This window comes from Ochlerotatus camptorhynchus, unplaced genomic scaffold (assembly GCF_037179485.1).
Source record: "Ochlerotatus camptorhynchus isolate MF236.1 unplaced genomic scaffold, CSIRO-AGI_Acam_v1.1 ptg000276l, whole genome shotgun sequence".
In the NCBI taxonomy this organism is placed as follows: domain Eukaryota; kingdom Metazoa; phylum Arthropoda; class Insecta; order Diptera; family Culicidae; genus Ochlerotatus; species Ochlerotatus camptorhynchus.
Window position 1 is genome coordinate 93,294 of NW_027040765.1, and position 12,051 is coordinate 105,344.

Here is a 12,051-nt window from a genome sequence, read left to right on the forward strand (position 1 = left end):
CCGAAAAGGTCCGCACTATGCTGATCGAGTCAAGCGTCCCCAAGGTAATGTGGCCCGAAGTTGTCCTTACCGCCTTGTATCGCATCAATCGGAACCCGATAAGCAGCGCAAGAAGCTTGAAGCGAGGAGCCAGGAGACTGTGATTGTTGGCTATGCTCCAAACTAGAAGATTATCATTGCTTGTGAGGTGAAGTGCTAGTAATCCTGCTTTCGGTACCAGAAGTGTCCCGAGAAGAAGGATTTCCCACCGGTCGTGTATTTTCCTCCAAGGTGATCACGACGCTGAGGTTGGCGCTCCCATCCGTTCTGAGGAAATCGAACCGGATGTTGATCAAGATCACGACGCAACTGACGAGACTGTAGACACCACCAAAAACGGGGGCGCTCCCTTCCAACGAACGAGGCGCAGCGAAAGGGAGCGCAAGCTCCCTGATAAGTTTCTCAATGCTGTTTCTGCCGGTCAGTGCATTACAGATGTCTCCAACTGCTACACCGATATCGAGGACCGAGACGACCGTACGCATCGGTCATGAAGGCCATTCGAGAGTAACTGGATTCGATGGAGACGAACCAAGTATGGAAGCTACAACGTTGCCGCAGTCGAAATGGGTGTTTCGTGTGAAGCAGGACGGCAACGGTGAGGAGGTGCGCTACAAGACTCGTTTGGTGGTGAACGGGTACCTGCAGCGTCAGGGCATCGATGAAGAAACCTACGCTGCCGTCCCGAAGTTGATCAGCATCCGTACTGTTCTAGCTGTCGGAATGCACCATCGATTCCTGTTCCACCAGATGGACGTCAAGACGGCGTTTCTTCATGGTGACCTAAAGGAAGACATCTATATGGCGGTAACGAACGGCGTAGAAGCTGATCAAGGCATGGTGTGCAAGCTACAGAAGTCCCTGTACGGATTAAAGCAGTCTCCCAGCTGCTGGAATGAGCGGCTGAATGGACAGTTGCTCAAGATGCGATTCACCCGGTAATGCCCCGACTACTGCTTGTATACGAGATGCACACCAGCCGCAAGATCGAAGGCAGCTTCCTTCCAAAGATCAATAGGAACTCAAGAAGGAACTCTCTGCCGTGTTCAAGATGACCGACTGCGGCGAGGTAAACTACTTCCTGGGCATGAAGCTGATGTACAACCGAGAGGAAGGAACGCTTCAACTTTCGTAAGAAGCCCAAGTAATGAAGATCCTGCAGCGATTCGGAATAGTCAACTGCAACCCGTGCATAACTCCGATGTAGGGCTCCACCTGAAGCATGACGGACCAGCGACGAAGGAACCGTACGGAGAGCAGTTGGGAAGCATGATGTACACCATGTTGTGTGTGCGCCCGGACATTTGCTATCCGGTAAGCTATATGGGATGTTCTCAGCAGAATCCGGCCGATCAGCACTGGCAGACATTTAAGCAGATCGCACGCTACCTGCAAGGGACGCTGGGCAGTACAGTCGCGACGAAGCTGCAGAACCGCTGGTGAGCGTAGACTGGGCAGCGGATACCGAGGACCGAAAATCCGTTAGCGGCTTCTTGTTCAAGGTCTTCGGAGCAACCGTGTCATGGTCGAGCAAGAAGCAAACGGCTGGCATCCTCGAAGGCCTGAAGATAACCGTGAAATCGGTAATTATCTACGAGGACAATCGCTGCAAGCATATCGATATGAAACATCATTTATCCGTGACCATGTGGAAGCAGGACGATTGCAAATCGAGCCCGTTTCCAAGAGCTGCGACGTGCCCTCGGACTAAACGATTGAGAAGGAGTGAAGACGGAGCAACCCGGCACAACCGTTATTCACTCTAAGCAATCTAGTTTGTAAGGTACTATTGTTTTTTTTTCACTCGAGACACCACTGTTATTCCCAATCCAAACTTCAAAGAATAAAGACGTTCGTATGTACTCTCAAACTTGAACCAAGGAGGAATTGGCTCTAATGTTGGCTAATGGATCTAAGATTGGGCCAATCGCTAAAAATCTGCTTTTGTCAATTTTATCTAGATGAACGCGTCATTGGGACGGTAGTAATGGATATTTTTGGTCGCTATTGACAATTTAGTCGATTGCTGAATTTATGTATGGGCCCCAAATTAGGGGCATTTAGTGCGACATTACATCCTTTTCCCCTATATAAGTTCTGGCCCTTATTACCGATGTCACTTCACGGTGAAGTGATAACTTGTCACTCACGGTGAAGTGATTCCCATTTGATTTACATGGCAATCACTTCACCGTGAGTGACAACTGGTCACTTCACTTCGTTTTCACCGTGAAGTGACACCCGTAATAAGGGCCAATACTGAATCATCATTTAACTGCACATTACTTAGGCATAGTTTTCATCTCTCATAAAATTACTAAGTACATATTGATAAAAATCGACCATAGAAATACTTCACGGTAATAATCGTCCAGTGTAGTACTTCATGCATAATGGTCTGCTCGGTAGTTCGTTGCTGATCGATTTATGAAAGTGACCGAGAAGTAGAATTTTCCTTCACTGATTTATGGTTTACAGTTTAGATTAGCGTCACTCGTAGTAAATAAGGATCTTCTAACAAAGAATGCCAATTTACTTATCAGCCAGAGACGGTTTCGTCACCCACAATTACACGAATTTTTCGGCACTGATGATGTGCACAGTTTTTGATGCGACGTTACAAAATATGGTTTACTGTTCAGCAACCATTTGGATTTTTAAGTAGGCCTCAAATAATGTATGGTTACCCTCTAAATTCCAAGTTCAGTTGCACTTACCTTCATACTTGAAGCGTTGAGAGATTTCGCGATTGGAGGGACTCTTTTCGGATGCTGGGAAATGTTCACTCTTGACAAGCCATCTCAAACAGAACGCACCAGAGGGTTAACAAAATGCACTCCTGAGCAAAAAACTTTATTCCACTATGAATAGCTACGACAGGCAAACAACAGCTGCTTAGCAGTTAGGAAAAAAAATTAACCGCGCCAAGCATTGGCACAGGTGTAATCTTAGGACCTAATAAATGCATCTATCCGTCTTATTGCGTTTCGGGGAAGGTGGAAGATTTGTACCTTCACTGGTTTTCTAAGGCATCATTCTCAAGGCACCATCCAGTCGGATCACCTCGCCATTGAGTAAGGGATTCTCGACGATCGATTCCACCAGCTGGGCATACTCGGACGGTTCTCCAAGACGCTGCGGGAAGGGAACCGTTTTGGCCAGGAAGGCACGCACCTTCTCCGGGAGTGCCTGCAGCATCGGGGTGTTGAACAGTCCCGGAGCAATCGTGCAGATGCGGATTCCCTGGGTGCTAAGGTCACGTGCGATAGGAAGGGTCATTCCGACGACAGCGGCCTTGGAGGCAGCGTACGCAGCCTGGCCAATCTGCCCATCGAATGCGGCCACCGATGCCGTATTTACAATCACACCTCGTTGGCCGTCCTTATTCGGTTCGTTCTCACCCATTAGGCCAGCCGAAAGGCGGATGACGTTGAACGTTCCGACCGTGTTGACCAGCAAGACCTTTTGGAAATCCTCCAGCTTATGTGGCACCTTTTTGTTGAAGTTGTAGGTTTTGACGGCTACGGCTATACCGGCACAGTTGACGGCGACATCCAGTCGACCGAATTTGCTTTTGGCGGCATCCAATGCACCGGTGACGTCCTGCTCGGAGAGAACCTGGAAGGGTTTAAAACGTGGGTTAGAATATTGAATGAGACTTTTCTGGAGTTTAACACTTACATCAATGGGCACAAAGATAACATTGTCGCCGATTTCCTTCGCCACATCACCGCCCTTGGACGTGGGTAGATCGCACAGCACCACCTTACTTCCAGTCCGGGCGAATCGTTCCACCGTTGCGCGACCCAGGCCGGAGGCGCCACCAGTCACCAGAGCTACCGCGTTCTGCAGAAATAGTGGGAGAGAAATGGGTGGTTTGAATTCTGAGTACAGGGGGCCGCAAATTGCGAAAGTTGAAAGACAAAATTAAAAGCTAAAACAATTGTAGCACACAAGCAACAACAACAACAACACAACCAAACACGACAAAGGAGATTCACACTCGCAATCTTTTGGCGGTGGTGGTAGTAGTTGCTGTTCCATCTTGACTTTCCACAAACCGCACGCGCGCGTACCAGCAAAGTTCATTCGGGGGTTGGCGGCGACACACGGATAGCCAAGAACGGATATGTTGGGATCTCAAAAACGAAAAAAAAAAGAAGAAGAAGGAAAACTCAAACTCGGCTCGGATTTAATTTGCCGTGATACAAAAGGGAGGAAGGGAATTCAGAAGAAAAGTTTGCACACCGGAAGGGGAAAGTTAAGAAAACTATAAGAATAATTGTTAAAAAAGTGTACTTTGGTTAAGTTTTTGCTCTAGCATTTACTTACATCTCGCTCGTCCAAAAATCAACACACTCCATCCACTTTTAACGCGCATAAATACGTTCGTTCATCCCTCGCAGTATCTCATCGCTCATGTTCGCTCATCGCATCGCAGGTAGTCATCATCATCATCATCAGTATATCACATCACTAGCGCGCATCATCATCATCATCATCATTATCATCAACATCATAATCATCGTTCACTTGTTCGCGTTGGTTCTCATCACATCGCATCACATATGAGGAGGCAGGCACTCACGGCGGGGTGCCTGAGTACTTGAAAAGAAACCGGGAATGCGCGAAGAATGCGGTGGGGTGGTTTGAGCGGAGGGGGAAGGGCGGAGCAACACATACCAACCAAGCAGACGGGGAGGGGGGGAGATATTTATTCACACTATAAGAATCAATGGGTTACACTTTATCAGGGCAGGAAGAATCTTCCACTATGCAAATGGGGAAGGCAGTGAGAGGATGTGATGTGCAGTCAACTGACAGGAAATTTCTTTATCACTGACACTGTATAGATTTTTTTCTAAGCGTTTCTAGAACTTAACTACGATTTTGTTTTGATCGACAATAATGCGATTGCGGTGCTGCTATTTTTTTGAATTACTGAATTGAAGTAGTGTCGGACTAATGTCGAGTTGGCATGGGTATTTTGTTGAAATGTCGACCAGAGCTCCAATTTGGTCGTAGGTTACACTCAGTTAAATGACTATTGAAGATGATCCATATTTTCAATTGAATTTGAGAATAAGCGTAGCAATCCGTTACGAGAAACAACAATTGAAACAGTTGAAAGCGCTACGTTAGTCCATGCTAGCGAACCTGAAATTGAATAGACAACTAATCTGACCACTTCCTTATCTTTGATATTGTTTAGCCATGTTATAGCTTTTTATCATTTTAGCATTCATTTTTCACAATGTCATTGCGTCAAGTCATTTTTAAAATGCAATGCTTGCCATTTTTGTAGAGTTCAATGCTATTTTAGCCCTTTTGGAGGTCATTTTGACTTCTTAGCCATTTTGTTATTAATGCTATTCTGGTGATTTTAAACAAATTATTTAGCCATTTCAGCGTTTTAAGGCCTGTGTTGGCGTTCTAGAGTCATGTTGGCGGTAATAAGATCTTAATAATGCCAAAATGACTCTTAGAGAAAACTCTGGCTATTTTGAAACCAGGCTTTGTTTGCCCTCTGATCGGGTCGTACTGACTGCGACCAATGCATTGATCTTTTGGGATATGTCCGTGCCCTTTGTTTAGTTCATGTCGTAGTACCTGATTACTATGGAAAAGTAATAAGATATTCATTTTCGATACAGGTAAAACATACATACTTGCTCTTCTCACAAGAAGCTTCATTTAATTGTGATGTTTTACAATATTCGACGCCCTCTCATCAATCAAAATAGGTCTTACATGAATCCTCATTCAATTGAGATGTTCGGCATCATTCTGGGATCTCTTCAAATATGCAAGTACTCAGCAATCGAAATAGGTCTTCAAAGTGAGAAAAACAAGTGATGATACTGATATTTGACCATGCATCGGAACCCTGGTCCGAATTTTCTCTTGTATTCAATCTCAAAATCGAGGTTCACAGCCGTCAACAAGAAGAGCTTCGGGCCTCGATATGGTAGGTCTTACATCCCGTAACGTCCATCATCCAGCATAAGAAAGTAAGACGTTTCATGCTTGCAGGAAAATGTGATTTCCCTGTCACAGACTTCAAAATAGAACAGCTGCCACTGAACAATATTGCCCCGCCTTTTAAGCAATCTTAACACAAATATCGCTTACTAAGCCCCACCCTAAACAAAGAAAGGTATGACATTTCTATTGGGCGGGGCTTAGCAAGCAATCTAGGCAAACAATGTGAATCTAAATGCTCAAAGAAGGGTACCGGCAACCTCGCCGGCAACCTTTTCAGTACCAGCTACTCCGGTTTGAAGTCTGTGAGAGGGAAATCAATATTGCTTTCGTATCCCGCATAATCATGAACCATAACTTGACTTAACCAAAAAAGTTTTATCTTCCACAGATTAGGATATGAACTTCGAGTGAATCTTTTTTTTTAACTAAACATAATGGTTCTATTAGCATTCAAAAATTTCAGAACGAGAACTTTAATAAAACTTGTTTTCTATGGTCCACGAAATGTAATATTAAAGGTAATGGCTATCATTAAGGTCAATATACGGTTTTGTAATGTCGGTCAACTTTATATGGAATATATCGTGTATTGGTAACCATTAAATTAATGATCGAACAATCGTTAAACTTCATGGGAAATGATGAATAATTATGCGGGATGCTCCATGATGGATACACGAGCAGGAAATGAACCATTTTTTTCTCAGAAAAATAGCTTTATGCTAGTGGTTTGGGTTTAATCGCTAAATAAGAAATGTTTGATTGGTGGGATTTCCCGGAACTCAGACTCGATCGCGAGATATTCGATATTAATTGCCAAATTTCGAAGAAAATAGATGCAGAATTATGCACCCATTTTTCTGGCATCCTGAAGAAAAACCTAAAGGTAGGGTTTTCTTCAGGACGCTAGGAAAAAAATATCTACCGATTGAGCAAAGCAAGACTGCTAAATATTGCTTTATTTTAGATTTCGTGCGTTTTGTGGGCACATTTATCATGGTGGGGAAAAAATGATTTCTCTGTCACAGATTTCAGACATCAGTACCTAGCTCTGAAAAATCCGGACGGTACCTCAATTTATACCATTAGATTCATTGTAAGTCTCTCATTTTTTACATATTCCGAACAACAAATACTATAGGTCTTGTCCATCTGAAAAACTTTGCTTAAGACAGCAACCTTCTATCTATTCGAGAAGTCCAGTTAAGGCGAGCAACTAGAGGTCAAATGAAACACTAGCGCCTCGTAGTGGTGAAATTCTCAACTGAGCTGTATTTCATCCAATGGATCTTGTCCATCTGGAGACAGCAACCTTCTATCTATTCGAGCAATCAAGATAGGCAAGCAACTTGCAGATAAATAGTACACTAGCGCCACGTGGTGGTGAAATTCAGAACTGAATAGTCCACCAGCAAATAAGATTTGTTCATTAGGATAACTTTGCTGAAGATCTTCTTCTTTTTCTTCTTCGCATTTCAAGCTTTTTGCTTATCCCATATTAGCTTATTACGTTCTCTCAACTTAATGTTCTAGATGCAATTCCACAGTTATTAATTGAGAGCTTTCGGTGCCTGTATAATTGTGTGGCAAGTGTATGATTGCCCAGGAAAGTCGAGGAAGTTTTCAACAGGGAATCGAACCCAGCCACCTACAGCATGGTCTTGCTTCGTAGCTGCGCCTTTACCGGCTGAGCTCTGGGAGGCCCTAACGTTGCTGAAGATAGCAATTTTTTGTCTAGTTTTAAGTAAGGCAAGCAAATTGAAAGTAAATTGTACACTAGCGCCAGGTATTGGTGGAATCCTGAACTGAACTCTCCCACATCCAATAAGACTTGTCCATCTGAATAACTTGGCTGACGACAGCAACCTTCTCCAGTCCAGTTAGGCAAACAACTTGAAGATAAGTGACGCACACACTTAGGAATTATTACCGACTTCGGTAATTTTTACCAAACATTCAAAAGCTGAACTGTTTGGTAAAAATCAGGCATTTTAAATCATTAGTTTTTAGGCTTAAGAAAAACATCACCACAATGGCAAGTCTCGATTATTTAAATAAGGCTGACGGTGTTTTGAAATTAAAATTTAGTGGAACAGCTTTTGAAATGATTACCGAAGTCGGTAGTAATTTCCAAGTGTGCACTAGTGCCACGTGATGGTGGAATTCTGACCCGAATTGTCCACCATCCAGTAGGTCAAGTTTATCTGAACAAATTGGCAGAAAATAGCAACGTTCTTACTAGTCGAGCAGTCAAGTTAAGCAAGCAACTATAGTAAAGATAGAGAGAGAAGGATCAGTAATTTCCATTTAATTCCACTACCTTATTTGCTTATCCTTGACAGATACGCGTATTTCGTCTACAATGTGCAGACTTCTTCAGTGTCTTGTACAAGACACTGAAGAAGTCTGCATATTGTAGACGAAATACGCGTGTCTGTCATGGATAAGCAAATAAGGTAGTGGAATTAAACAGAAATGACTAATCCTTCTCTCTCTCTCTCTCTCTCTCGCTTTACCCAGGTTTCGCCCACATTCATCAGGAAGCAACAAGAAGCTCTAGCGTCGCGTGTTGGTGAAATTCGCAACTGAATTGTTCACCAGCCAGTAGATCTTGTCTATCTGAACAACTTTGCTAGATACAGCAATACGAGAAGTCTCCCTTGATCAGGTGATTCTCACCGCACAGGCTCTGCGCCACATGTGGACCAATAAACGTTACAAAAGCGAACGCTCGGAACGGCTTCGGAATGAACACATCCGTAACTTCTCCGTACTTGCTGAAGTACTCCCGGATGTCGCCCGAGGTCATTTCCTCCGTCACGCGACCCAAGAAGATTTTGCTCGGCATCTGGTCCTTGCTACTCGGAACCTTCACATCGCACCAACGACCATCGATGAGATGTCTCTTGGACAGTGCTTTCATCTGCGACTCAAATTTGGTGAACCAAATGAATCCGTAGTCCAATCTTCTTGATCTGTACCACCAGCAGATCTCCGAACGTATCAAAGTACTCACGTAGACCTTCTTCGGTCGTCTTCCAAGGCAATGCTAAAGACAGCAACCTTTCTATCTATTTGAGAAGTCTAGTTAAGCAAGCAACTGAAAGTCAAGTGGCACACTAGCGCCGTGGTGTGATAAAATTATGTACTGAACTGTTCATCGATAATCTGCGAGAGATTGAACGAATAATTTCAGGTCCGTGCAATTTATACACAGTTTGGCATTCCAGGCTCATTTGAAATTTGATCAATGGTTGAATTTGCTAGCAGGGTTGCTTCCACTCACTTGCTATAAAAAAATATTTTTCGGAATTATGCAATCATTAGATGATATAATGATATGTTGTACTTGTAATAGTTATAAGAAGAGCGTGTAAAGTATGTGTTTGATTCATAAAACCTGTCAATTTCGTTTTCTGGGCGTCACAATCAGCGATCTTATGATTCGTGAGCGTTCACTCAGAGTGAGCGCTCACGAGTCGTAAAATCGCTTATTGCGACGCACTAAAAGCAAGTTTGACAGATTTGATGTGTCAAACACGTACTTTACAACCTTTTCTTGAAGCATACAAATACTTATTATCATTATACCATGTCATGATTTCATGATTCCGCAAAACATTTTTTATAGCAAGTGAGTGGAAGTAACCCTGTTTGCTAGTTTTGGTATCTTAACTGATGTCCGTATCAGGGATTCGCTATCTACTCGTCTGTCTTCACTCGATAGTCTTGGCAAGCAAGCCCGTTATTGGTTGATTTTGGGAAAGAAGTTTAATAAGTTTACAATAGTTTACTATTGATAAGTAATTCTTTTAATTTTGTCGAACCTCTTAACGGAATCTCTTTTTGAGCGTGTTGTTTAATTTCCTTTTAATTCCGTTATAAATTCCTTATATTTTGATCGTCTACTGTATACTTCATCAGTGCCTCTGACAATAAGAATTCATCCATAAATGGCCAAGTTATAAGCGTTCACAACCTGACACTATCTCTTCATGAGATTTTTGATTTGCTCACCAGTGTATCACACTTAATTTTACACTTATTGTGTAACACATCCATTTCATGTGTGAATCTTATGCTGTGAACCATGCCTAAACACTATTGGTTCGAATTGTGACACACTTGGAGTCTATGTGCCTCACACGGCGATATCAATAGCTTTGCACATCATAGTTCAATGTTCTACAATATTCTACTTTATCGACTTCTACTTTACCGCCTCCAAAATTGAATCGACAAATATATAATATAATTTGGAATTAATTTGGAAATTGATCCTGGACTTTTGGGGTCGTGTGCTGCTGCCATTGTCTTCGTTCGATCTCACTGGGTCACGGTTGTTCTTATATACGAGGCTGATTGATAAAGATGAAGTCACAACACTCATGTTTTCGATGTTTACCTTGCAGAACAAGCAATTCACATAGCATTGAAATGAAAACACTTCAAATCAATCAAATTGACAGAGAATGATTATCAACATTTCAAAGTTTGAAACACTAGAAATCAACGTGTAGAACACATTGAACCATGGTGAAATACACTTAAAATAAAGGCGATTGTGCATATGAAAAATCAAGTGCACACTTCGATCAGACGTGTGAAATTTTTTGAGTGTATATTCCACAAAGACGCACATAGTTCAACGTCAAGAAAAGGCCAATGCAGTGCTAACATTTGAAAACGGCGCAAAAGCCATTTGTAAACAAATGGTTTGTGGGCCCTTTACTCGCTACCCGAAGAACGCCCACGCAAACCAACAGCATCGTCAGGAAGGGGAAAATTTCCCCTACCCGATGTTGCTGTTGTGTCGCGTGGGTGTACTTCAAGTAGTGAGTAAAGGGCCCACAAACCATTTGTTTACAAATGGCTTTTGTGCCGTTTTCAAATGTTAGCACTGAATGTATCCAAAACATGCCAAAACGCGAAAAACAGTTTGAAGTTTGCAGTAGTAGTCAACGGCAAGATGACCCTAAAACCGGCCTTAGAAAGGTCAAAATGGACTTATATTCAGAATCAGAGCTGGTAAATATCACGCCCGTCATGTGACAATGAGAAAACAGGTCCTCTCACTATCACGAGACGAAACTACCTATCATTTGCTATAATTTTTCCAAAGATCAAGCACTCATGAGAATAATTTATATGCGGTTTTGACATCAGCATTTCTAACTGCTTTAGATGAATTTAAGCAACCAACCGTATGTAATCGGTAAAGTGAATATATTCTTAATATTTGCCCGGTACAAGTAACTTTAATAGCAATAAATGATCTAGTAATTACGATGATCACAACACTGTCGAGTTCTGTCATGACAAAAAATTCTATGAGATTTTGAAGAGATTCTCTATCATCGTTTTCTCATTCGATGATAGTGACAGTAGTACCAACAATCAATACGAAACTAACGATTTAAAATTGACTAGCCTATTGGTCCCAAGCAAATCGATTAACGTACCCCATTCTAGTATAAATTCCAGTACTACACTATGTTTGTTTTGCTTCGCTATGAAAGTTTGGCAGATAAAATGAGGGGTTCGTGGATTTTCCTATGTTTAGAGGGGTGCATCGATTAGCTTGGGACCGAAGAAAGTACCAGAGCTGAGCCAAAAAGTTGAGCACGTTTCTTCGGGACCTTCTGGTCTTAGAGTTACCTCTATGGTAGTATCTCTGTAAATATCGCTCGAGATCTTTTATTGAAAATGACATTTGCCAGCCCTGTTCAGAATAGTAAGGTAGACACAAAATTATGGGTCACCGGTGGATCATGATCCATAGATTGAGAAATGCTGTACGTGGTAAACATATGCGTGCATCAAAACAATTTGTAACACAGTGCCTTCCCATTTTTTTGCAACACGACTTCATTTCCTACTAATTTCCTCAATTTTGGACTAATGATAAATAGACATATGTTCGTAGTATACTATTCGACTCTTAGATATCAGAATGTTCAAGTATAGTCACAAATTGAATTTAGCATTTGATATATCTGATTATACAACAAACAATATGTGAGGCCA

General features: G+C 42.4%; 1 protein-coding gene across 1 annotated transcript in view; it reads right to left on the minus strand.

Annotated features, from left to right (window-relative positions):
- Positions 1–2,862: 2,862 nt before the first annotated feature.
- The window catches only part of LOC135706246 (3-hydroxyacyl-CoA dehydrogenase type-2-like), a 28,481-nt gene continuing 19,292 nt past the window's right edge, over positions 2,863–12,051 (minus strand). Inside the window, exons 2-3 of the mRNA XM_065227815.1 lie at positions 3,721–3,885; positions 2,863–3,657 (exon numbers count right to left, since the gene is read on the minus strand). Of these exons, the coding sequence (XP_065083887.1) occupies positions 3,064–3,657; positions 3,721–3,885 (759 nt within the window). The 3' untranslated portion in view covers positions 2,863–3,063. The remainder of the gene's footprint in view (positions 3,658–3,720; positions 3,886–12,051) is intronic.